Source organism: Diachasma alloeum, unplaced genomic scaffold, assembly GCF_001412515.2.
Source record: "Diachasma alloeum isolate Michigan unplaced genomic scaffold, Dall2.0 Dall_scaffold_01086, whole genome shotgun sequence".
Taxonomy (NCBI): Eukaryota; Metazoa; Arthropoda; class Insecta; order Hymenoptera; family Braconidae; genus Diachasma; species Diachasma alloeum.
Window position 1 is genome coordinate 173,115 of NW_021681197.1, and position 27,056 is coordinate 200,170.

The 27,056-nt window shown below is 40.5% G+C and overlaps 4 protein-coding genes across 5 annotated transcripts; 2 read left to right on the plus strand and 2 right to left on the minus strand.

The window, feature by feature from the left end:
* Nucleotides 1-38: 38 nt before the first annotated feature.
* LOC107045801 (integrator complex subunit 11) lies at nt 39-4,319 on the plus strand. Its single transcript, XM_015268158.2, has 2 exons — nt 39-596; nt 1,449-4,319. The coding sequence occupies exons 1-2, from the start codon at nt 348-350 to the stop codon at nt 2,985-2,987; spliced, it is 1,788 nt and encodes a 595-aa protein (XP_015123644.1). The 5' UTR covers nt 39-347; the 3' UTR covers nt 2,988-4,319.
* On the minus strand, nt 3,127-15,487 carry LOC107045799 (kinectin). Of its 2 annotated transcripts, XM_015268154.2 has the most exons (12): nt 15,149-15,487; nt 14,542-14,695; nt 13,952-14,115; nt 13,045-13,227; nt 10,205-12,223; nt 9,871-9,954; nt 9,383-9,775; nt 8,642-8,794; nt 8,444-8,566; nt 8,241-8,321; nt 6,772-6,811; nt 3,127-5,271 (listed from the first exon to the last, which is right to left on the minus strand). In XM_015268154.2, the coding sequence occupies exons 2-12, from the start codon at nt 14,687-14,689 to the stop codon at nt 5,228-5,230; spliced, it is 3,432 nt and encodes a 1,143-aa protein (XP_015123640.1). In that variant the 5' UTR covers nt 14,690-14,695; nt 15,149-15,487; the 3' UTR covers nt 3,127-5,227. The 2 variants fall into 2 exon arrangements, with proteins under 2 accessions (XP_015123640.1, XP_015123641.1); XM_015268155.2 differs by lacking the exon at nt 6,772-6,811 and having other exon boundaries at nt 15,149-15,486.
* A 633-nt stretch (nt 15,488-16,120) lies between these two features.
* Nucleotides 16,121-18,760, plus strand: LOC107045802 (very-long-chain enoyl-CoA reductase). Its single transcript, XM_015268159.2, has 6 exons — nt 16,121-16,229; nt 16,861-16,982; nt 17,067-17,114; nt 17,300-17,607; nt 17,985-18,394; nt 18,478-18,760. The coding sequence occupies exons 2-6, from the start codon at nt 16,977-16,979 to the stop codon at nt 18,603-18,605; spliced, it is 900 nt and encodes a 299-aa protein (XP_015123645.1). The 5' UTR covers nt 16,121-16,229; nt 16,861-16,976; the 3' UTR covers nt 18,606-18,760.
* Nucleotides 18,761-18,793: 33 nt separating this feature from the next.
* On the minus strand, nt 18,794-26,850 carry LOC107045800 (cilia- and flagella-associated protein 57). Its single transcript, XM_015268157.2, has 2 exons — nt 26,648-26,850; nt 18,794-21,983 (listed from the first exon to the last, which is right to left on the minus strand). The coding sequence occupies exons 1-2, from the start codon at nt 26,848-26,850 to the stop codon at nt 18,875-18,877; spliced, it is 3,312 nt and encodes a 1,103-aa protein (XP_015123643.1). The 3' UTR covers nt 18,794-18,874.
* Nucleotides 26,851-27,056: the final 206 nt, after the last annotated feature.

Sequence of the window (27,056 nt, forward strand, 5' to 3'; positions counted from 1 at the left end):
TATGGATAGTTTCAAGGTCTTCCACGTGGCTCTGAGGTCCATCAATTGTCGATCGATTGGGCAGTCGTGAGCGGTGAAAAAACAGTATTTATCTGGTGAAACAATAGAGCAAGTCCATTCAAAGCAAAAACACTTTGACTTTAATTAATTTAGATTAATTCCAGTGCTCAATTCCCTTGAGTTCTGATAAAATAATAAGTACACTCGTTGTGCGTTCTGAATGAAGTGTTCTGTTGAGGTTAGACCGATGTTACTCCGAGATTTCTCCCCAAAATTTCACGATAAATAACACTTTCGTGGGTTGATAGTATTGAAAAGACACTTGAGAGTAAAATAACTTGGATAAAATGCCTGACATCAAGGTGACTCCACTGGGGGCAGGACAGGACGTGGGCAGAAGCTGCATTCTGGTCTCCATGGGCGGGAAAAACATAATGCTGGATTGTGGAATGCACATGGGGTTCAACGACGAGAGGAGGTTTCCTGATTTTTCTTATATCGTTCCTGAGGGGCCCACCACCAACCACATCGACTGCGTTATCATCTCTCACTTTCACTTGGATCACTGTGGGGCCCTCCCCTACTTCACAGAAATGGTAAGAACACGGATGGGAGGGGATGTTTATCCGTGTTAATGTATTGAATAAAGTTTCAGTAGTGAAACGGTAAAACGGTTCAGGTCGATTTTGACTATTGGTCAGTTTTCAATGAATATCTCGAAAACTAAGGCAGATGGCCAAATTTTTGTCATGACCTTTTTTGTAGCTCTCAATCCGCTCTACAGAAAATGTTCTGACATAAATTTTGCTATCTGCCTTCGATTCCGAGATATTCATCGAAAACTGACCAACAATAAAAATCAGCTTCAGCCGAGTTTTTGAGGAATATCTCCGAATCTAAGACAGATGGCCAAATTTTTGTCATGACCTTTTTTGTAGCTCTCAATCCGCTCTACAGACAATGTTCTGACATAAATTTTGCTATCTGCCTTAGATTCCGAGATATTCATCGAAAACTGACCAACAGTAAAAAATCAACTTCAGCCGAGTTTTTGAGGAATATCTCCGAATCTAAGGGATATAGCCAAATTTTTGTCATGACCTTTTTTGTAGTTCTCAATTCGCTCTACAGAAAAGCTTCTGACAAAAATTTTGTTATCTGCCTTAGATTCCGAGATATTCATCGAAAACTGACCAACAGTAAAAAATCAACTTCAGCCGAGTTTTTGAGGAATATCTCCGAATCTAAGGGATATAGCCAAATTTTTGTCATGACCTTTTTTGTAGTTCTCAATTCGCCCTACAAAAAAGGTAATTACAAAAATTTCGCCATCTCCCTTAGATTCGGAGATATTCCTTGAAAACTCAAATTTTCCGGGGAACAATTCAAACGCTCCTAGTACACGCATTCTCTCCACCTCATCATCACGATGTTATTCCTCTCTACAGGTCGGTTACACAGGTCCAATCTACATGACCCACCCCACAAAAGCCATCGCCCCAATTCTCCTGGAGGACATGAGGAAAGTCGCTGTTGAGAGGAAAGGTGAGAGCAACTTCTTCACCTCTCAAATGATAAAAGACTGCATGAAGAAAGTGATAGCAGTGACCCTCCACCAGTCGGTGATGGTTGACTCTGAGCTCGAGATTAAAGCTTACTACGCAGGCCACGTCCTAGGGGCAGCGATGTTCTGGATCAGAGTTGGTTCCCAGTCAATAGTCTACACTGGAGACTACAACATGACGCCAGACAGACACTTGGGGGCTGCCTGGATCGACAAATGTCGTCCAGATCTCCTGATCTCCGAGTCCACGTACGCAACGACAATCAGAGACTCGAAACGCTGCAGAGAGCGAGACTTCCTGAAGAAGGTGCACGAGTGCATAGACCGAGGGGGCAAGATTCTCATTCCAGTTTTCGCCCTAGGGAGGGCCCAGGAGCTCTGCATCCTCCTCGAGACGTACTGGGAGAGAATGAACCTCAAGGTCCCCGTTTACTTCGCCCTGGGGCTCACAGAGAAGGCCAACAACTACTACAAAATGTTCATCACTTGGACCAACCAGAAGATCAAGAAGACATTTGTCCAGAGGAATATGTTTGACTTCAAGCACATCAAGCCCTTCGACAAAGCCTACATCGATAATCCAGGGGCTATGGTGGTGTTTGCAACTCCAGGAATGCTGCATGCAGGCCTCTCCCTCCAGATATTCAAGAAGTGGGCGCCCAACGAGCTGAATATGGTGATAATGCCTGGTTTCTGCGTTCAGGGGACAGTTGGTCACAAGGTTTTGAGTGGAGCTAAACGCATTGAGTTCGAGAATCGCCAAATTGTCGAGGTGAAGATGGCAGTCGAGTACATGTCGTTCTCTGCTCATGCCGACGCCAAAGGTATCATGCAGCTCATTCAGTACTGCGAGCCAAAGAATGTCATGCTGGTTCACGGGGAATTCGCCAAGATGGAGTACTTGAAGGATAAAATTAAGCAGGAGTATGGGGTGAACTGCTACAATCCAGCGAATGGGGAGACCTGTGTCATCACGACGAGCTCCAAAGTCCCTGTGGACGCCTCTCTGGCTCTGCTGAAAGGGGAAGCCAAGAGGTACTCGGCTCTTCCTCCAGACCCCAAGAGGAGGAGACTTCTCCATTCAGTTCTCATGCTCAGGGAGGATGGAGTCTGCTTGGTGGATGCAGACGAAGCTGCCAAGGCCGCTGGCATCCCCAAACACGTGGTGAGGTTCACGTCAACTGTCCAAGTCAGGGATCCAGACCCTCCACACGCCACGACCCTCAAACTCCTTCCACTACTGCAGGAGAAACTCGAGGGCTGGCAGCTGCAAATGACCGAGGGCTCAATCTCAGTGGAGTCTGTTGTGGTGATGGTCGAGGGGAATGAGGACGATCAGAAGACCATCTACGTGTCCTGGACCAATCAGGATGAGGATTTGGGGAGCTACATTCTCGGCTTCTTGCAGAATATGTTCAAGTAGATTAGTAGATCGCTTGTAGATGGAATTATCTCAGCCTGTGATATAGACCTAGAGTTGAAAATTCAATACAACTTTTTTATGACAACAAAATACTGTGTCGTTATTTGAGGGTGAGGGAGAATGAATGAGTAAATCTTCATTATTGCAGGGTACATATACTTTATTATTAGTATTTTCTTCTGTTCATTTAATGCTATGTATTGCAACTGTCGTAATAATAAGATACTACCAGAATTTTTAGTTTCATCATCAAATTCAGTAAGGCTGACCCAATGGTTTTAATTTTTCTTTTAAAAGTTCAACAACATCACTGTGTGGATTTCTTGTCTCTTCATTTTCTAATGATTTTAACAGAGAATTAAACAACAGATAACATATAATTGGTTTTGAGTCTTGGTGAAGTGTGAAAATGCACTTTTGTTCGGTTTTTCTCGTCACTTCTCATTGGGAATAAAAAGATAATCTCTTCGATTGGACGAAATAATTGATTGTTCCAGTTGATTTTAAATAATAAAGTGTCGGCCTTAGCAATTAATTTCACCTCAATAAATTATTAAATTTTTGAGTCTGTTGATTTTGTCAATAATTATCATCACTGTCCAATCGAATTACAATTAATTATTTTTCGTTAATATTTTTCCCTTAATTCTGCATGTATATAAAATGTATATAAAATAAGTACGGTATTGAATGAAAAAATGTTTATTTCATCATAATAATAGCGATCAGCTTGTATTATATTATTTCTCCATTTAGGCTGGTTATTCCATTTTTCCATTAAATTTTCATTTCATTAGCAGGGTTTGGTGGTGTTGGTAAATGTTAAAAAAATTGGCATTATAAATGTTCACGTTGAATTTTCCATGCATTTGTTGAAAATTCTCAGTGCAAGAAGACATCTCACTCATTTATTTTCATTCACCAAACCCTGAATACCATTTTCATGGAATCTCTCGGTTAATTTCGAGATTAACGTTATATTTCTCGAGAATTTTTCCATATTCTTCAGCCCATCTCCAGTGAATTCAATTCTTACGCTGTTAAAAACTTTGGGATTCAGTAACATGACAATATCAAATGAATCTCCGAGGATTTCAATGGTTTTTGTATGAGTATTAAGAACGCAATAAACGTAGTTTAAATTCTTCAATTGCAAAAAAATGCACAAAATGAGAGAGAGAATGTGTAAAAAAAAAGGATTTCATCTCACTCAACCCCAAAATAAATTTCCCATTTCCCTCAGTTCTTATTAATCATTTGTTACTTGGCAATTTTTGATATGATTCCCTGTTTTTTAAATATACTTTTTTTTAATACGATGAAAAATATATCTATGATTAATAAAACCGTCAATGATTAAATAATTACTCTGGACTGTTCTCAGCGTTTTCGCAAAAAAAAAACAGAAATCTATTTCGATTACATGATTTTAATTAATTTTTATTTGCGCGCAAAAGCCATCAAATTTCATCAATCAGTTATTAATTTCATTCATAAACAGGACTATTTTATATCAATTTCATTTGTTCGTCCGCTTCGTTACATTTTCATTATTGCACGTGCGATTGCTGAACTACTTCATCGATAACTGCAATTGCGTTGAGAAATGGAATCAGAGAGCAAGAATATCAATTATACTTTCCATAATTAATTAATTTCCTCGTCTCCTCATTCCAAGTCATTAAAAAATTCAATGAGAATTGCTTGACACGACTTGATCGTTAATTTTAATTATTCCCCTCACTAATCAACATCCAATTTGATTTTAATCATTGGTGCAATTAAAATTGTAATAATTGAATTCAATCTCTTGGTTTCAAACGACTATTCCCATCACTAATCGTGGTAATTTGTCATTTTCTCGACTGACAATAGTGAAAAAAAAAATCGATCAATTATCTCTAATTAATAATTAAATTCATTGCGTTTACTTGTTCATTAATAATCTTCGAAAAAAAGTCTAGAAATGGTGATTGGAAAATCGGTGATGTTCTCTGTCCCCCCCCTTTTTTTTTTGGTTTTCGCTTAATTTTCTTCCATTTACAATTGCTTTTGTCCGTCTACCAATCCCTCGCGTCCCATCTACTCGCGTCTGTTGCTTTTTTATTCCTTTATACTTTTTTTTCCACATAATAAAATATGATATTTTTTATATAATAAACATTATTCAATAATATTCAATTATTATATTAGTCTTTTTTTATCGCATTCTCTACCAACTCTCGAGATACATTTCTTCATTAGCGTAGTTTTGTTCTAGATGTTACTTTTTTCCTGAACCACCCTGAAAAATTAAATGATCATTAAATCAATGAATATATAATAGGTATTTCTATGTACACCAATGTTTACGATGGATTTTTCCTGTGCACAGGTACTCATTCCCTTGATGCGTGAGTTATTAATCAAGACACATAGGTTCACGTGGACAAAAACACAGTAATAAATAGTCTGAACAGAAGATACAAGGTAGAAAGCAAATTAAATAATCGCTTTAGCATTGAATTTTGTGGTAAAAAAAATCGAGTGAAGTTTAATAAATCTTCTTGTCAATAGAATATACAGAAAAAGAAAATTTGCTGACTACAAAACGTCAAGTTGAACAAAAAGAAAGTGATATAACGAGAAAATGCAGATCGTGTTGTTTCTAAAATTCAACAAACTCAGCAAAACACGAGTGCAAATTGGAATGAAGAAGATTCGAGATGTACAGGAAAAAGTACAATTTCTACAAATTCAATTTTTCAAACTTCTAGAGCTAGTGATTGCTGAAAGAAAACGACGAAAAATAAAGAAAAATTATGAGTGTTAAGGTGAGTTAAATAACTGAGAATAAAGTGCCAAATGGATTTTGAAAATTCAGTGGATGAACAATGTGTACCCTTCACCCCAGTGTTTGCACTTCACCCCAATAATTGTCTCCATTTACTATTTACAGGTGTTTTACTATCAAATTATTCATCACCTGACCTCCGTTTTTAATGCTCAATCTAACTATCTGCTGCACCACTCCCTCGATTACCAAATATACTTGATCAATTTAATCAACTCCTCCTTCTGTCGATTTTATTCAGGAAAGCCCATAAACCTCGAAGCAAATTATAATTTCTATTTTTTAAAAATGAATGACCGAAACCTCTCAAATCCTGTCTAATTACTGTTATTCTCGTAATATCAAGCAAATAGTGAAAGCCACTCTCCAATCAGTCATAAAAAATTTTTGTCAATTTAATTATTTCACTTCATCCTGGAGAAATGAATGATGATTGATTGATGCCATGAATTGATCCATTCAAAATGTTCGGGACAATCAAGATGCCAAACACACTCAGCACTAAGTCAAAAAATAAAAAAACGACCACAAATTCAAAATAACAAAAATTGAAAAAAAAAAACATTGAAAGCAAATAATAATTTTCCCCCTGGAATTTCGAAAAAAAAAAGTGTGAATTGAAAGCAGAAATTTCTACATTAAGCGAAAAAAACATTATCCAATCCAAAAAATTATGCAGTCAATAATTCATTATTTGACTCCCTCGATTATTCTCCATTCTATTTCATAAACCGATAGTGGCTTGATTTTTTAAAAGCAAAATTACGCAATGAGTGCCTCAAACTATCGACGATGAAGTGAAATGTAATGAAATAAAGAAGATGAATAAAAAATAGCATAAAAAAAATGATATAAAAACGGTTTATGTGGCTCTATAAATAGCTGTCTAAACCCCCTTTCAAACGACGACATGAGAAACACTTTCAACATCTCTTTATAATTTTGTCATACCTGCAAATCTGCGCCTCTTTGACGTAGCTTTCTTAGTGGACTGCCAGAACAACGGAAAGATGATTTGTTATTTTTCTCTATTCACGACTCAAAAATAATGTAACTTAATTTATACTCCAAAGGTCCCTCAATAATTTCGAGCAGCTCAATACTATTTCAAACATTCCCTAGCCAATTCCTCTCATTTATTCGCTCCTTGAGCCTTAACTTCTAGATTTATTGGTACGAAGTCAAACACTGGGGCGCAGCACTTTGATCATTGATTCATTGTAGATTGAGATAAATCAAGAGAGAAGGAGAACCCAAAAAAATATCATCCCTTTGCCCCAGAGAATCACATGCCAAATTTCTCCTACTACCAAACAAAAAATACCAACAGAGATTAAAAAAACATAGAAAATGAAAAGTTCGAGCTCTACCCAATGACAAAATGTTTATTCATAGTATCTAGAGAATAATAAGACATCACATGGTTTATCTTTTCGAAAAATAGAATCAAGGGAATACTTTTATCAACGGAGACGCCGATAAAATCAACAATTCTACGAAAAAATAAAAATAAACTAATGAAAGGATGCACCAACGAAATAGCCAATGAATAAATCCCAGCAGAACGCAATTTTTTTTTTTCAAATTTTCCCATGGAAATAAACAGATTCGACATAAAAAGTGTTCTCTCATTTTTGTTCATTCATTGAGTCTCATTACCTTCCTCTTTTTCTTGTGTTTTTTTTGCTGCTGGCCATTCATAGGATTCCAGCAAGTCTGTGTGTCATTACCCGTCGTATGAAAATTATTTGTATTTAATTCAGAGGTCATTGAGCTGTTGTCACTCTCTTGCGGTGATTGAATCGTATTTTTATCGTCTATTGTACATTTATCACTACCAGCACTCTTGATTAACGTTTTTTCAATAGCAGCTATCAGTGACTCTGAAGTTCTTGTTTGCTGCGTGTATTCGAGAGGATCATTAGAGATCAGGGGGGGGGGATATATTTAACANTTTTGCTGCTGGCCATTCATAGGATTCCAGCAAGTCTGTGTGTCATTACCCGTCGTATGAAAATTATTTGTATTTAATTCAGAGGTCATTGAGCTGTTGTCACTCTCTTGCGGTGATTGAATCGTATTTTTATCGTCTATTGTACATTTATCACTACCAGCACTCTTGATTAACGTTTTTTCAATAGCAGCTATCAGTGACTCTGAAGTTCTTGTTTGCTGCGTGTATTCGAGAGGATCATTAGAGATCGGGGGGGGGGGGGGAAATATATTTAACACAATTAATCTTACTGTTAGTAATTGTTATTGACTCAAAATGTCTGGCAATTACTAATTACTCAAACATTAATAAGCAGTTTGAGTAGAGAATAGTTGAAAACATTACGGAGTGATTAATAAATTTATCAGAATAATTGCCATTCATTCAACAATTGTTATTTCAAGGGTATCATGCCTTTAATACGAACCTCAGGCTTCGATGCGCCTGTAGATGGGGGCCCATTCATTGCTGATTGGTCTGGGGTACTGCTAGCACCACTGGCCACTTTCTAAAATTCAAAGAAATAAATTTTATCAATAAATTATCAAGTGAACATAGACAAGAGACTAGTAATTCATAAGATAGCTATTTCCTGTCTCGAGTGATAGAGAATTATGGTGAATACTTTACCTCCAGTCTAGAGATTTCAGCTTCATTTTTATCCACGACGGATCGTAATTTCTTCAATTCCGAATGAAGAACTGACAACTCGCTGCGTTCAGCTTGAAGTTCTTGGGCTAGTCTTTGTTTTTCCTGTTGAAATAAATAATATGTAATGTTTGAATATCTTCTGTCACATAATTATCTATAAAAATTAATGGTAATTACCTCCTGGAGTTGTTCTAAGTGGGCAAAATTGACAGCACCACCTTTGACAGGTGTGTGTGTTGTCTTGAGTGCAATTAATTCAGCCTTAGCTTCCTCCTTCGCGGCCTCCTCTGCAGCCAAATGAGTCTCCAAGTTTGATATTTTCTCTTGGAGCTGTAAACCATAGAAATGCCTCACAAATTTTCCAACGAGATGACAAAAATTACGAGTAAACCGAAATTTCAAGGGATTTCATTAAAAACAAAATTCAATTCAATGAACTGTCCATGAAATTTCATTTCAGTTTCATTCCATTTTTTCTGATAGTGTAAAAAAAGGGGAAAAATCATGGAGCTCCAACGAACATTCGGGGAAGGTGAGGCATAACCGACACTTCAGACTTTTTAAAAAATATTCTCAATTCCGGGATAAACTGATCAATTGAGCTCAATTTGTGCTCACTCAAATTTCATTAACTGAATGAACTTTTAACATTTAAAAAAAGTCTAGTGTCCATTTTGCCCCTTCGCCCCCTGGATTATACCTCACTCGTGATTGCTGGAAGGGATTTTTCAATACAGCTAAATGCAAATTCAACTCCATCACTGTCATAGAAAGTTGAATCCTCGTTTTCATTAGTCTGTTCCCCATGCATGCATCAGATGGTACAGAATCATGAGATTTATCTCTTCATTTTAATCGAGGGATTTTCTTTTTATTAAATTAAATTAGAGATGAATGGAATTAATTGAGAATGCTCACCTTGTCACTGATGTTAGTCTTACTCAGGAGTTCTTTAAGTTCTACCCTGAGATTGGCAATCTCATTTTCTTTAAGTCTTAACTCCGACTGCCACCTAGACTCCTCAGACTCCACATGGCTCTGAAGGTTATTCAGCATTCCCTCAGTGTCAACAATAATCTGTTTGTAGTGGGACACCATGCCCTGTAAATTCTTGTTCTGCTTCTCCATGTCGGTGTTTGTTTCTTGTGCATCATTGGGTGTTGCTTGTGTCAATAAAACACTAACGCGTTGTTCAAAGGCAGTTATCCATTTGTCGTACGATTTTTCTTGGATCTTTATGTCTGGGAATATTCTCTGGAGGAGGGATTTCGTGGATTCCTGTTCTGCAGCCTTGATTTTCTCCAAACCATCCTGCAGAAACAATTCATCATTTTTTTTTCTCCATTAAAATCAAGTGGATTAAATAATTTTATGAATAAATGGAAAGGGAGAGGGACCAGACTTACATCGACACATTTTCCAGGATTTTTAGAACGCATCTCCGCGGCGGAAAGTGCTTCCATCACTTTCCAGTTTTTAGTTCTCAATTCCTGTGACCGAATCATCAAAAAATTAAAACAAAACACTAAAAGAAATGATGAAGTAAATGACGAAATGATGGGATTTAATGAGAATTGAAAAGTGATGGAAGCCAGCTGAATTCTACCCCCAAATACATCTATCCCCCAACTGAATGAGTAAAAAAAGCAGCGAGAAAAGATTTTCAACCAAAAGAACTAAAAAAAAAACAAGAGGAATGAACGAAACTGTTCATTACGACAGAAATAAAAAATCACTCACGTTGTTCTTTGACCTTTGAGCCTCCAAATCCTCCTCCAACTTCTTCCTCAAGCCACTCTGACTATTGATATCGCTCTTAAGTCCCTCAACAACCTCCCTCAGTCTCTCGAACTCCACCTCCTTGCTACTCAACTGCGCCCTCAACTCGTCAATCTGCGAGTCTTTCTGCTTGAGCACTTCACTCTCCAAATTGTTGACCCTCTCCCTCTTCTCCTCGACTCCATTCTCCCGGCCCTCAGCCGCAGGGAGTTCACTAAAGGAGGCGATTTGCTCCGCCAATTCTTCATTCTCCTCCCTCAACTGCTTCACCTCCCTCTGCGTCTCCCCAATCCGCTGAACAAGTTTATTATTCTCCTCCTGCAACTTGGTAAACTGCAATTTCAAATCGACACTTTTTTTAACTCCACTCTGCACCGTCTCCAGCTCTGCCCTGACAACCTTGAGTTCACTTGTTGCTTCATTCGCTACTTTAATATAGGCAGAGGCCTTGGAGACTTCTTGTTGAGCCTGAGCCAATTTCTCCTGAAGATTATTCACCTCGTTCTTGTCCTTATTCTGCTCCTCCTGCATCTTCTGGTAGTCTGACTTGACTCTCGTCAGTTCATCCTTCAAATCACCAACAATTCCCTCCAATTTCTTCAACTCTCCCTGCGCCAGTTTCACCTCCTCCTCCTTGCCAGTGAGAAGACTCCTCAGGCTCGTGATTTCAGCTGCCTCAGACTTGGCCTCACTCTGAGAATGTGACAAATCGCTCTTCAGTTTCATCAATTCCCCCTGGACCTTATTGAGTTCGCCATTGAGTGCAGAGGCCTCATTCGCCTCAGCCTTCACCATCTTCATCTCCCCCTGAAGCGAGTGAATCTGCTTCTGTAGATCCTGTTCATGGCGATGTGCATTCTTAAGTCGCAAATCCAAATCCGCCTGGGCTCGGTGTGACTCCTCGAGTTGTCTGGCCATGTCCTGCAGTCGATCTCCAGTTTCCTTATAATGTTGGAGCTGTCCCTCAGCATGCATAAACTGCTCCTGCATTATAGCCAATTGTTGACGAAGCATCTCAATCTCAGCAGTGCTCGATTCACACGTGGCCTGAAGCTCCTGCGTCATATTCATGTTGACATTCTGCAATTCCTGACACTCGACGTGCTTCTGGGCCAGCTGTGCCTGCAGGGCCTTCTCGTTCTCTCTCATCTGGACAAACTGGGCCTCGAGCTGTTGACGTTGAGCATTCAACTCCTTCTGCAAATGTCCCTGGGTCTGTCCCTGGTCGGCCTGCATCTTGTGAATTATCGCTCCATCCTCGTTGACCTTGGCCTGGAGCTGCTCGATCTGACGTGAGAAGCCCTGCTTCTCAGCAGCATGACTCTCCAGGATGTGTTGCATACGAGTGTGCAGGGTTTGAGCCTCAGTCATCTTGTTGTTCAATGCCTCCTCCAATTGCTTGACATTCTGAGTGAGTCGTGAGCGTTCAGAGTTCAATTCAGCACGGAGTTCCTTCAATTTATTCTGAAATGTGACACTGGCCTCGTGCTCCTCAGTAAGGGCCTTGTCCTTCTCAGCTAATTGCTTCTTCAGTTTTATCACTGGGTCTGTGCGACCCTCGGTCCACTCAGAGTGCTCCAGGGGGTTGTCCAGCTGCTTATTCAATAGTTGATCGATGAGTATTTGAATCTCCGAACGACTCAGCTCGGCTTTTTGGACGAGGGGCATCAGCAGGGATACGTTTATCCCGTCCTTTTCACCTCCGATCTGAGCCAGAATGTCGTTCTTCTTCTTGTTCTTCTTCGAGGACTCTTTCAGAGGCGCTGGGGTGGGGGCCGGGAGAGACGCGGCCGGCTGGGTGGGGGCGGGGGTCTGTGTGGGAGGGCGGTTTGTCAAAGTTGCTTGAGGGGGTGCTGATTCAGCTTCTGTGGATTCCTTTTTCTGGAGGAGTTTTGGGGCCTTTTTCGACTTTGTCGGGGTCTCCTTCGGGGATTTGTTCACTACTGACTCTGATTGGGTTAATTGAGTCAAATTTTCCTTCTGCGGAAAGAGAATATTATTTTAAGGGCTCATTGATTTTTAGGGGCACCAATCATTAATTTAGTGATGTTATGAAGTTGCAAGTTAAAATAATTAAGATTTACTTATCTTCATTGAAATTTGAAAAATAATATAATTGACAATGGGGAATTGTCAACTGAGTAACTATTGAGTAAATACTTCTAAACGTCGTAAAAGTATTTTTCGATTAGCCGAATAATCGCCAATCTTCCGAACTCAATCATTGATTGATAAAATAATTCGGAATTTGAATATTTAAATTCATGATTAATTAAATAATTCAAATTTTAACTTTAATTAAAATTTATGGTTATGCCGGTGTCTGCTGTTGTTAGTAATTCGTAAAGAAATGTCAGGAATAGGGGCTAGTGGGGCAAAATGGACACTTGACGTTTTTTGAAATTTCAATAGCTAATTCAATTTTTTTTTTTTTCATGATAAGGGCAATCGTTTCTCTGTGCACATTGAGGAAAAAAGGCAAAAGTATCCATTTTACCTCAACCTCCTCTAGAAAGGCAGGAATTTGCTCTGTAGTAAAAAATATATAATTTGAAGGCTTCGTTAATTTTTTGGAGGCGATCTACCACGTGCAAACTTTAATAAATTGCGAGGAAATGTGAAAAATAAGAGCTAGTGGGAAAAAATGGACACTTTTTTCCACAGCAAAGACAATTGTTTCCCTTCGATTGATAAATTTAATCCTCGGTTATGAACATGAGAAAAAAAGAGAAAGTGTTCATTTTACCTCACTCTCCCCTGTAAAAAAAGAAATTGCGAATGAAGCAACCCACGTAACTCACACTGTGACTGCGTATCAGTTCAAGGTCGTCCTTAGGGTGAATAATATCGAAATGATTGACCTCAGGCAATGTATTTGACGAAGCTATTGCGTCTGCCACGATAAATGGCGACTCATCCTTGTTTACAAGAATTGGTTTCACCTTTTCAGGTTTATTTTTCTTCTTATTGCCCTTGCATGCCTCCTGAAAGCAACCCGATAGGAAAAAAATACCCCCGCAATCGTGTTAATTCCCAGTTACTGAGATAAATGTATATTTTGACATCTCAACGTTGAATAAATATTTATTTTTGGTGCAGTATCGATATCACAACTTGTGAAAGAAAAAATTTGAGATAATCAATCTTGGAATTTTTCGGTTGTAAACAATTTTTTTTTTGTGAAGATAAGATTTTGAATTACCGAGAGGAGGGTCTTGAGTTTTTGGACTGGAGTCATCGATGAATTTTGAGGGCAGAAAATATTTGACATTAAACAGAAACAAATGACGAATTCATTGTTGATTTTGTTTTGAGGAAATAAATGAACCGAGGAAATTGAAAAAATTGAGTTATTTTCATCTGTGTAAATACAAAAGTGTCTGATTAATTCAGAGGTGTTAAAAGCTGATTTACGCCAAAGAATTCAAGACCTTCAACTTGGTAATACCTCCTGAAAAGATGAATTACTCGACGAATAGATGTAATAAGATATTAGTCACCTCTGTACATGTGTCATCTCGGATGACCCACATGTGCAACATTTGATACGCAAAGTGGCATACCATATTTCACCCGTAAAAAAATCGTCAAGACAGCCCAAACGTCAGTAAAAAAATATTAAAAAGGATTGAGGGTAAAATTTGTTCCAGCAGTTTTGTTAAATCCCCAAGCCCCATTAACCCTCGAGTTTAATTCATTCCTAATTACCTGCACTGGTAGATCGGGGGGTAAAATCTGGGGAGTCTCCTCGAATTGCACGTGCTCCGGTTTTTCTTCTTTATCCTCCTTCTCCTCTCTCTCCTCCTTCTTCTCCTTTACCTTTTTACCAGCTTTATTTTTATGCTTTTTCTCTTTGCCCTTTTCCTTTTTTCCTGAAAATTCATTTAGAGTCGAATGTCAATAATTGTTCACCATTTTTTCTGCTAAATGTTTGATTTGATGAATTTTTTTTCACTTTGAAATTATTTTTGAGCAAAAAAATAAAAAACATGTCTTGAAATTTTATGAAAATGCACGTTAAAATGAACAAAAAAAAATTTCCATCGATAAAAATTGATTGAAAAAGCTATTTTTATTTTGAGATTGGGGAAAAATTCTTTTGCTCCAAAATGATTTTGGAGCACAAAAATTGGAGCAAAAATGGTTTTATCGTCTTTAAAAATTAAATTTAATTGAAATGGGTCATCATGCAGTTTTTTCCAAGGGAAATTCTCTCGAACAATCCAATGAAACCACTTTCACTCCCCCATCAGCTCCCCAGATAATTCATTGAGCATAAAGAATAATGAATTTCTCACCTAGAAGTAAATCATCCGGCAGCTTCCTCTGCTCGGCGATGGCCTCCTCGTACGACTTCTCCTTCATTCCAAACATCGAGATGAGGAAAATCGCCACTGCCGACATGACAACAACCCCGACATACGCCAGACCACCCTGCAAATCCATCTCGCTCTGCGAAGTCCCAAAAACCTCATTAAGAGGTTGAAAATCGAGCGGAGAAAACCTTGCAATCAATTTTACCCTCTGAAATCCGACGTAAATCCCTCCCCAAAATGCAAGAATATGCCGTTTCCAACGGAATTAACTCCAAAATATTCCCCAAAAGCCATAAAACCCGAAGAAAATGTCGAATAATTGCGATAAAAATCGTGAAAATTGACTGGAAATACCGAAATCACCGAGAGATAACGATAAATAATCTCCAACAAGACGTAAAAAAAATGAACCGGCACTCAAGCAACTCCAGATTCCCGAGATTCCACGGGAGAGAAAAAACTGTACCTTCACCTCATCAACCGGCGAAAATAAATGCCAGAGACATCGATAAACCGAGCAAAACTTGCCAACCTGTCCCCAAAAAGCCAATAAATCAATGAAAATAAATAATTAATAGTACAAACTCACGTGTTACACCAATAATCGAAGTGGTAGACTCAACAAATGAACAGCAGTGTTAAACTCCCACCGTTAAATGGTATTGTTACGGTTGATTTTAAAGAAAAGGTGGCCTCTTCATCCACGTATACGTTCTCCTTGGACAAATGTTACAACGGTATCAAAAAGGCCAACTGGGAATTCCACTGTCGTAAATGGGGGAGAATATCTTTTAGGTGACTCGGAGGGAGTTATGGCCGATCCCGGAACACACAGGAACAAAATCTCACTCGGTGAATTTGTTTTAGTGCGTATTTGGACATTTCACTGATTAAATGTGTACTGTAGGTGTGAGAACAAGTCACGCCTATTACTGAGGATGAAATTGTGGGATTGGTGGACACGTTTTGTGCCACGTACGCAGGGGCACCGGGGGAGCTTCGTTTCTTTTTCCGCAGTAGTCCATTTCCACAGTGGCCCACGGCCTATTGACCATGAGATGGAACAACTGCCCTGAACAACATATTTCCCCATTTATCAAAGTAGCCAACGAGACACCTGCTAACGGTCAAACAGTGCCGGTAGCAGTGGTGGCACTACTTGTTGTTCGCATGGTAAAACAGAGACTTTAGATTTTTTTTAAATTATTCATAACTTAAAAACAAATGTATCAATAGAGCTCAGTTCAGGCTCATCACAAAGGGAAAGAATTGTTCTTTCCATTGAAAAGAAAATGGTTAAATTTCATCAACATTTCAACCCGTCACTAATATTTTAAAAAAAGTCGTGTTCTAAACCAAAGTTATGATGAATTGAAACATTCTGGTTATTGTGTTTGTGTTCGATTGATAGTTCAGTATTGTTGTTAATAATTAATGTACAAGTGCAAAGATAACGCAGTCTTATGAGAAAATGAGCTTTTCGGCGCGAGGGAGAAGAATGTAATCTAAAAAAAAATCTGGAGATCAGAAAAAAATGAAAAAAAAAAAAAAAATTTTGTGTAAAAATCGCAAAAAAACGACCTTTTCACTCTTCTACTACCCTCAAGTATGTTTCCGAGGGTGTTGGCAATTTTTTAGGAGATAGAGGAAGTCCTCAAAAACGATAAATGGTGATTTTTTTTTTACGCATTTCGAATTCATTTATTTAATTATTTTGAGCGGAATTTTCAAAGCATAATTTTTTTCATTATTCGCGTTTTCTTTTCGAATGAAATGCTCTCCATCAGCACTTCTCATATTTCATTCAATGACAAACGATTGAACCTTTGAATTCAGCAAACGCAGAGTTTTTCCCATTGTAAATAGTAAATTCCTCTTCGCACCGTATTTGATAAAAAAACTATCGTTTCCCTGACTATAGTACAATGTCAAAATAATTGCCATACGCTAAAAACCTGTTCGCCTTGATGATAATGCTCGTAATGACTGCTAAAAAACGAAAATAGCTGCTGTACCTCAAATTTATGCAGCGTTTCATTGACAAAAGGCGCAAAGGTCATTATGCCACTATTATCAAATTCATACGACTCATTACCGAGAGTTTAAATTTTCTCGACTCAAAAAAATTGTGCGATAATTCATTCGATGAAAGAAAATCTGAAGAATTTAAAACAAAATAAAAGTGGTAAAATTGAAGTGAAACGACAAACAGAAAAAATAATAATTTATCGAAAACAAAAATAATTTAAAACGTTTCCATGACACCGTGTTTTTTAATTTTTTTGCCGTATGGAACGATAGCGACACCACACGAGCAAACCGGAAGTGATGAGACGTGGATGAACGATCGAATAACTTAGGCCTCAGACGGTCTATGCTATTAGTGAAGAAAACATCGACGAATAATTCCAGAAAAAATGGAGGTAACGATTATTCAAATAAATAAATAAACAGAGACCCTATTGTGGCCCATAATTCGCATCATTAACAACCGAATTAAATTGCAGATCGAAATTCTTGGGGCGAGAAACTCGAACCCCATAACAACCGTCAGAGTGAGTAAGCAATTCATTTTTTAGTTCTCCAAAAATTAAAGAAATAAAAACAATCAACAGCTGATGTCAACGACACGCTCAAAATTTTTGTGTTTATTTGTGTTAATTATATGATAAATTATGTTGACTCTTCCGTTTTTATGTCAGAAATAGCGATGAAATTCCCGGTACAATTGAATTTTCAGGTGACCGAGAGCACAACAATAGGTGAAATAAAAAAAGAATTGAATAAACAAAAGAAAGCACCTTACGTCGAACGCCAGAGTCTCCGGGCCGAGGCAAAGGGCAAGTCATTGTCAGACTCAGAGACAGTCAAGTCATTGGGTCTCCGGAATTCCTCAAAACTTTATTACAAAGATCTCGGCCCCCAGATTGGCTGGAAAACAGTTTTCCTGGCTGAATACGCTGGCCCCCTGTTCGTTTATCTATGGGTTTACACCAGGCCCTGGATATTCTACGGAGAAACGAGCCAAGAAGCTGGGCCTGTCGTCCAGTGAGTGAAATATCACATTCCAACTTCCTGAATTTCATGAATAATTCATTCCTATTTATTTTTTATCGGAATTCCATTAGTGACATTCGATTCAACAGTGGAACGAAAATTTTTTCAATGAGAAAAATTTTGTGCCTTCACTTTTTCACGCAGGAGAATGCATAATTCAAATGCATTGCAATTTATTTTTTTCACTGCATGTAGATTGAAGTGAATTTAGCACTCGAGACATTGGGAAAGAGGACAAAATTCTTTTATGCAAACAGAGCATTTCCCTTTATATTTTTCTCTTAGCCTCATCACAATTTAATAAGCCCCAATGCAGGTAGTTGCAGCAATAATTCAGTTAGAGTTGAAATTAATTGAATGATTTTCAGCTATGCCGCAGCCTGTTGGACCATCCACTACGCAAAAAGAATTCTGGAGACACTGTTTGTCCATCGTTTCAGTCACGCAACAATGCCCCTTCGAAACTTGTTCAAAAATTGCTCGTACTACTGGCTTTTCACGATGTACGTCGCATATCATGTAAATCATCCACTGTACAGTGAGCCCAGCGGTGCTGCCTCGGCCATTGGTCTCGTTATGTTCGTAATTTGCGAGTTAGGTAATCTGAGTATACACTTGGCCCTGAGGGATCTGAGGCCACCAGGCACAACAGTCAGAAGAATTCCCCAGGCCACTGATAATCCACTCACATCTCTCTTCAACTCTGTCTCATGTCCCAATTACACTTACGAAGTTGGAAGTTGGATTGGATTCACAATAATGACGAAATGTCTTCCAGGTGAATTATTCATTCGTTTCTTTTTTTATGATTCAACAAAACCAATTTCCTTGCGCACGTAATCACAAATGCATTTATTTTAGCTGCACTGTTTACACTGGCCGGTGCTTATCAAATGAGCATCTGGGCACTGGGAAAGCATCGAGCCTACAAGAGGGAATTTCCGAATTATCCCAAGGATCGCAAAGCCATCATTCCTGGTTTACTTTAAATCATTGATCTCTCTATCTCTCTTGAACTTAAACGGGTTTATTTCAATTATTTTAAACTGTTCTTTTATTTAAGGTTGGTACTATTTAATGACAGTTATTTATGCTCAATTGGTTATCTTTTTCATCGTCTCAATAAATAACATTTTATAGAATATTTACTAGTGTTTATTTCCTAAAGCGCATACTGATATTTACAAATAACTCCATTTGTACAATAAGAGATTTAGAAAATAAAGTAACTACACACTCCATGAAATGAACAATCCTCTCAAGTATTTTTCTTTCTTCGGGAAAAGGGCCTCTTCAACGAATCAATGGTCCTCTCCAGATGATCCCTCTGCCTAATAAGTTCGCACTCAACTTCGAGACTAGCCTCTCGACTCCTCTGCATCTCCTCATCACTGCTGTAACGATTATAAAGATTCTTGACAGCTACTTTGAGGGCATGGGGCTGTTGGATGACAGCAGCAGCATCAGCCAAATCCTTCTGGATTCTCTTCAGCAACAGCTGATTATTCCTGTTATTCTGCACCTCCACCTGCACCTCTCGTTTAACTCCACTCAACTTGTCGTTCATATCACTGATCTCCAGCTGCAGGTTCTTATTCTCCTCGTTAATCGATAGCAATTCCGTCTCCATCATCTGCAGCTTCTCCTTCAGATCCTTGATCTCGTCGTCCTTCGGCTCGATTTGATTCTTCAACTCCACGATTTTGTAATTCAACACGAATTTATACTTCTCCAACTCGTGATTACTCCTCTTTAATTCATAAATATTCTTCTCTTTCTCTTGAATGGCAGCGTCTCGCTCGCTTATCTCCCCCTTGAGATCCATTACATCCTTCTCGAGTTGCTCAATTGTCCTCTGGTACTGGTGCTGCTCCCCCTGCAGATGACTGACATTTCTCTTCAAGTCCTCGATCTCCTTCTGATTGGCAGCGTACTTGTTCCTGAGGACACCGGCCTCCCCCTTGAGCTTCAAATTCGCCTGACGCTCCTCGTACAAAAGACTCTCGTACCCAGACCTGATCTCCACAATCTCCCTGTCAGCATCGTCCTCGATCTGGTCCTTAATCCTCTCGTGTATCCGCACCTGGTGAGACATCTCTTCGTGAAACTCCTGGAGTTGAATTCCCTTTTCATGCAGCAGTGCCTCGTACCTGTTAATCGACTCCTCGAGCTCTTTGCCACGTGCCACTGACAACTCCTCGAGTTGCCTCTCGTAATCCTCTCTCATCTCATTATTCTTCACCTCGAACGCCGAATATTTGTCATACTCAACGATCAATTTACTGTCATAACTGATCTCCATGTCCTTGACCGATTTCTCATGCGCCGACTTCATCTTCGCGATCTCGAAGTTGATGTTGTTGAGCTCGTTAGTCCGATCCTCGTGGAGTTTATCAATTTTCAACTTTAGCTCCTCGATGGCTTCGCAGTAGCCCTGGTGCACCTGTCGCATCTTATCATTGTGCTGCACCTCAATCTGTCGCATTTTGTAAGCGGCTTCGGTCTCCAATTCTTTGATCCTAGTCGTCAACTCTTGAATCAGTTGAATCTTCTCCCCAAGATCATTTTTACCGATTAAAACTTCACTCGTGTACTGATCACCAGAGTCCAGTGTAGCTTCAGGCGAAATTACCTTCCAGAAGCACAAACTCCCGTCATCCCCGGCGGAAATGAGATTCTGTTCGTTGAAGGAGAGACAGATGTTCGTGATGTCCGTGCAGTGAATGTGAAAGTCCTTGCACTCGAGTGCCTCCAGCAGAGGGACCTTGAAGGACAGAATGACACCCCCAGGACAAGTGGTGAAGATCAGTGAGTCGTTCTTCCCCAGAAGAAGAGACGTCAGTTGATTATTCGTCATGGCTAGCTCACGAACGACCGAGTCATCCTTGATTTCGTAGATCTTGTTGATTCCGTGATTGACGATGCAGTAAATCGAGGAGGCGTCTGCTGTGAGCCCCACCCCACTGATAGAGACATTCTTCAGGATAATTTCCCCAGTCCTGGTGCCTGTGGTGATGTCCCAGGTGTAGATCCCCCCGTCGAGCCCAACCGAAACGAGTTTAAAGTCTTGTTGCGACCAAACGATGTGGCTGATCTTGCCAGTGTGTCCCCTCAACAGAAATTTACTGGAGAAGTCGATGGTCGTGTACACGTGGATGATGTTGCCGTTGACAGCGGCGAATAGATGCCCCCCATTGCTGAATTTCACAATTTTACAGGCCCTGATGGGGAACTCCTGCATCGTCAGTAGATCGTCGATGGAAATCGTCATGAAGCGAAGTTTGTCAGTGAAACCGATGAGGCAGAAGAGGCCGATGGGATGCAGTGCGACCGAGTAGATGTTCTCCTGGTACTGTTTGAACATGACGAGATTCTCAGACTCGTAATCCCAGATTCTGACGCTTCTGTCGTCGTCCCCCGAAGTAATGAAGATGGACTTCCAGGCGCACATGGAGAGGCTGTTGATGGGTCCATGATGCAGAGCCTGTCCCATAATCCCCAGGTCCTCTGGAGTAACGTCCATCAGGAGATTGGATGTCCATAATTTAGCGGAGAACAGCTGGGACCAGCCGGTGGTGACGATCAGTCGATCTGAACTGGCATTCGCACTTATTGAATTTATCTCGTAGAAGGCCTCGGTGGCCTCCGGGTCCTTGGTGACCTGCCTCGGCACCAGGAAAATGTGTTTGTGGATGAATTTGTGTTGGCCATCCTTCTCGAAGACGAGGATTTTGCCGGGGCCGTAGCCGAAGGCAAAGCCCTTCGGAAAAAATGTCAAGGCCCGAATGTCTTCGGTTGTGTTTTCAGTCGAGGGCTGAATGACAAATTCCTCTCGCAGTTTCAGGTTCATAAGGCTGACCTCCTTCATCTTGAAGATGTTCTTGAGGTCGCCGTTCTCCATGAAGAGGATGCGGCCGTCTTCAGTCCCCGCTAGGAGTCGATCGGTGTTGAGCCAGCAGATCGAGGAGATCAGGAGATTTTCAGCTTTGGAGAATCCGTAGGGTCGCCAGATGGTCTCGGAGCAGGTCAGGAACTTGAAGGAGAATCTCCCCGCGAGGGCAACCAGACCAATGTCCCCAGGGTTGCAGGATATCTGGTGGATGAGAGCGGATGGGATCTGGGGGTTCAGGACTTTGATTGTCGATTCGACTTTGCCCTTCTCCCAAGCGTAAAACAGCATCGTTTGGTCCGGGGAGTCCGTCACCGCCGCGAGATACTTGTTGTCAAAGCTGAAGGAGATGCAGGTGAAGTTCTTGACTTCCGGACAGTCGTAGGGGATCCCCAGGGTCTTCCTACGGCGGAGACTGTGGACATCGTAGACTGAGATCGTCGGCTTGTCACCCACTTCGCAGAGGGCTACGTATTTCCTTTTCAATTGGGAAATAACTCTCGTGAGTTCGAGATGTCTTCGAGGCATCAAGCGGAAACTAGCGGAATATTTCACAGCGAAAAATTCAATTTAGGGGATTTTTCAGGGTTTAAGAATATCCGAGTGTCTTTTATAGTTTGGTACAGACCGCACTATAAATTTAACCATTTTCGATCATTAAAGTTTATGAATAAGTTTATGAATAAAAAAATTTATAAATAAATAATTGAAAGTGTTCAAACTATCGGAAGTCTTATTTTTATTGGAAGATTATTTGTTTGTAAATTATTTAAGGAAAATCCTCGTAATTTTCCAGAAATGCAATTTTTAAATTATTTCATTAATCTTCCTCCCAAAGTAAGCTTTCTATTTTTTCAGATCTTTTAAACGATTCCTAACTGTTCAATACAGAGATTAAAATTCAGACCTTCAAAGTTTAAATAATAAAATCATTGTAAAATGTCCGGAATCTTAGAGTCCAATGAAGCACAAAGAAAAGCTCTGATGTTCAACTACAAATGTAAAAAACCATTCCACTAGAGAAAAAATAGCCAATGTGCTTGGAAATACTTCAGACGCGTCGGAAGTGAAAAAAAAAATTGCGCTGTGAATTCTCAGCCAAAAGGGCATGAGAAAATATGAATGATAGCTTTAAAAAAGGCAGTGGCCATTCGCAATCCTGCGTGAATCCCTCCGGTACACCCCATACACTCCATGGGGTTTTCTGAGTTAGGAGAACCAGGTAATGTAGTATGAATGCTTCACGCAAGAGTCAGTGGAGTGATTCACGCAGAATATTTTCTCTTCGCAGTGATTCACGCAAGAGTGAGTGGAGGAGTTGATGCACAAATGTCGAAATAAAAAAATTTTTTTCACCTGCGGCCAAAGTGTCATCTTGGATTTATCCGGAGAAAGTCGACTTTCGCCAAAATCGAAATTTTCCGCCAGGTGAACGCCGATTCTGTATTTTCTGGCCCGCCTAATGTCACTGCGCCCCTCACTTGCCCCAGAAATGCCGAAATAACAAATTTTTTTTTTCCACCCGGAGCCAAAGTGCCGTATTTAACCTTTTTTCGGGGGGAAAGTCGACTTTCGCCAAAATCGAATTTTTCCGCCGGGTGAACGCTGAATCTGTATTTTCTGGCCCGCCTAATCCCCCTGAGACCCTCACTTGCCCGGGAAAGGCAGAAATAAAAAATTTTTTTTTTCCACCCGGAGCCAAAGTGCCGTATTTAACCTTTTTTCGGGGGGAAAGTCGACTTTCGCCAAAATCGAATTTTTCCGCCGGGTGAACGCTGAATCTGTATTTTCTGGCCCGCCTAATCCCCCTGAGACCCTCACTTGCCCGGGAAAGGCAGAAATAAAAAATTTTTTTTTTCCACCCGGAGCCAAAGTGCCGTATTTAACCTTTTTTCGGGGGGAAAGTCGACTTTCGCCAAAATCGAATTTTTCCGCCGGGTGAACGCTGAATCTGTATTTTCTGGCCCGCCTAATCCCCCTGAGACCCTCACTTGCCCGGGAAAGGCAGAAATAAAAAATTTTTTTTTTCCACCCGGAGCCAAAGTGCCGTATTTAACCTTTTTTCGGGGGGAAAGTCGACTTTCGCCAAAATCGAATTTTTCCGCCGGGTGAACGCTGAATCTGTATTTTCTGGCCCGCCTAATCCCCCTGAGACCCTCACTTGCCCGGGAAAGGCAGAAATAAAAAATTTTTTTTTTCCACCCGGAGCCAAAGTGCCGTATTTAACCTTTTTTCGGGGGGAAAGTCGACTTTCGCCAAAATCGAATTTTTCCGCCGGGTGAACGCTGAATCTGTATTTTCTGGCCCGCCTAATCCCCCTGAGACCCTCACTTGCCCGGGAAAGGCAGAAATAAAAAATTTTTTTTTTCCACCCGGAGCCAAAGTGCCGTATTTAACCTTTTTTCGGGGGGAAAGTCGACTTTCGCCAAAATCGAATTTTTCCGCCGGGTGAACGCTGAATCTGTATTTTCTGGCCCGCCTAATCCCCCTGAGACCCTCACTTGCCCGGGAAAGGCAGAAATAAAAAATTTTTTTTTTCCACCCGGAGCCAAAGTGCCGTATTTAACCTTTTTTCGGGGGGAAAGTCGACTTTCGCCAAAATCGAATTTTTCCGCCGGGTGAACGCTGAATCTGTATTTTCTGGCCCGCCTAATCCCCCTGAGACCCTCACTTGCCCGGGAAAGGCAGAAATAAAAAATTTTTTTTTTCCACCCGGAGCCAAAGTGCCGTATTTAACCTTTTTTCGGGGGGAAAGTCGACTTTCGCCAAAATCGAATTTTTCCGCCGGGTGAACGCTGAATCTGTATTTTCTGGCCCGCCTAATCCCCCTGAGACCCTCACTTGCCCGGGAAAGGCAGAAATAAAAAATTTTTTTTTTCCACCCGGAGCCAAAGTGCCGTATTTAACCTTTTTTCGGGGGGAAAGTCGACTTTCGCCAAAATCGAATTTTTCCGCCGGGTGAACGCTGAATCTGTATTTTCTGGCCCGCCTAATCCCCCTGAGACCCTCACTTGCCCGGGAAAGGCAGAAATAAAAAATTTTTTTTTTCCACCCGGAGCCAAAGTGCCGTATTTAACCTTTTTTCGGGGGGAAAGTCGACTTTCGCCAAAATCGAATTTTTCCGCCGGGTGAACGCTGAATCTGTATTTTCTGGCCCGCCTAATCCCCCTGAGACCCTCACTTGCCCGGGAAAGGCAGAAATAAAAAATTTTTTTTTTCCACCCGGAGCCAAAGTGCCGTATTTAACCTTTTTTCGGGGGGAAAGTCGACTTTCGCCAAAATCGAATTTTTCCGCCGGGTGAACGCTGAATCTGTATTTTCTGGCCCGCCTAATCCCCCTGAGACCCTCACTTGCCCGGGAAAGGCAGAAATAAAAAATTTTTTTTTTCCACCCGGAGCCAAAGTGCCGTATTTAACCTTTTTTCGGGGGGAAAGTCGACTTTCGCCAAAATCGAATTTTTCCGCCGGGTGAACGCTGAATCTGTATTTTCTGGCCCGCCTAATCCCCCTGAGACCCTCACTTGCCCGGGAAAGGCAGAAATAAAAAATTTTTTTTTTCCACCCGGAGCCAAAGTGCCGTATTTAACCTTTTTTCGGGGGGAAAGTCGACTTTCGCCAAAATCGAATTTTTCCGCCGGGTGAACGCTGAATCTGTATTTTCTGGCCCGCCTAATCCCCCTGAGACCCTCACTTGCCCGGGAAAGGCAGAAATAAAAAATTTTTTTTTTCCACCCGGAGCCAAAGTGCCGTATTTAACCTTTTTTCGGGGGGAAAGTCGACTTTCGCCAAAATCGAATTTTTCCGCCGGGTGAACGCTGAATCTGTATTTTCTGGCCCGCCTAATCCCCCTGAGACCCTCACTTGCCCGGGAAAGGCAGAAATAAAAAATTTTTTTTTTCCACCCGGAGCCAAAGTGCCGTATTTAACCTTTTTTCGGGGGGAAAGTCGACTTTCGCCAAAATCGAATTTTTCCGCCGGGTGAACGCTGAATCTGTATTTTCTGGCCCGCCTAATACCCCTGAGACTCTCACTTGCCCCAGAAATGCCGAAATAAAAAAATTTTTTTACACGAGGAACTGTACATAGTCCCGTCAGTCTTTTTCATAAGTTGCTCAGAATTCCTAAATGGGGTTATGCAGCAATAAGAAATTATTTGAACCCACATCCGTAAACATTAATATGATTTTTTTTAAAGAAGTGCGATTGAACTGTTAAAATTTTGTATAATTCAAGGATTGGACCAAGCCTTGGCGCCAAGCATTGTTCAAGCCTTGTGGACTTAGTCTGAAACGTGGTTATCAAGGCTGAGCTTCAGCCTTAGTTGAGCATTTCCAAGCCTTGCTCCAGGGCTTGATGAGTCCTGTTTCTATCGTCAATTTCTACTTGGGAGCACGCCATTATTGCTCGACCCGCTCTTTCATTTGAGCCCAAAAAAANCTGTTTCTATCGTCAATTTCTACTTGGGAGCACGCCATTATTACTCGACCCGCTCTTTCATTTGAGCCCAAAAAAACATTCATATCTTGTCTGACATCTCTGCTGCAAACTCTTTTCAGTTAAAACCAGAGTTGGAGACCAGAGTTTGTAGCAGAGATGTCAGAAAAGATATGAATGTTTTTTTGGGCTCAAATGAAAGAGCGGCTCGAGAAATGGTGTGCTAGGGCCTCTAAACATGACAAATGTCTCTAAAGATGATGTCTGTTTTCAATTGAAAAACAGAGTTGTAACATTTTCCAGTGGAGTCTAGGAGTCTCCCCTGGTTCAAAACCATCTTAGAAGGATTAGAGTGCACTATCTACATGCCCAACGAACTACTTCGTGCCTGCGTGAATCATTCGAAAAACCCCATGGAGTGTATGGAGTGTACATACGGAGGTTCCAGAGGGATTCACGCAGGCGTGTGAATAGCCATTGCCTTTAAAAAATGGTTCATTTTACAGAAACAAGAAAGAGTGAGTTGAGTGTGATTTAGAGGGGTAAATAATTTAAAGAAATGTTTAAAAATACGAGGTGGAGGGGCTACTATTTCTAAAGCCCCACAAACATGTGAAAAATATTTCTATACCCCTAGATTCACCTAAATCGAACCTCTCGCTAGTTTCAACTCCATTTTCGAGGGGGAAATCCATTAAATAAACTCACTTATTCGGGGTAACGGCGATTATATTAATCTGGTACTTATTCGGGAGACGAAGCAGTCGCTGATGTTTTTCGTGAAAGTTGTGAATTGCCAGGGCATTGCCAACCGGATACAAAATATCGTTATCAGTAATGTAATGCGCGTTACTTATTACATCGGTTTTCAATCCGTAAAAGACTCTGCTCTGCAGGAGAGGAGTCGCCATAACGAAAATTATTTCACGAGTCTTTTTTCTCCGGACGAAGGTGATTCGGTAATTGCAATGGCAATGAAAAAAATTGTCAACTGCGTTGAATTTCGGGTACTTACACGAGAGCAAGTAATGCCAAAGGGCTTGATTGTTTACTGTCGTCTTGACAACAGCATTTAAATTATCGATTGAATCTCTAGATTCTTGAATGAGTTATTCCG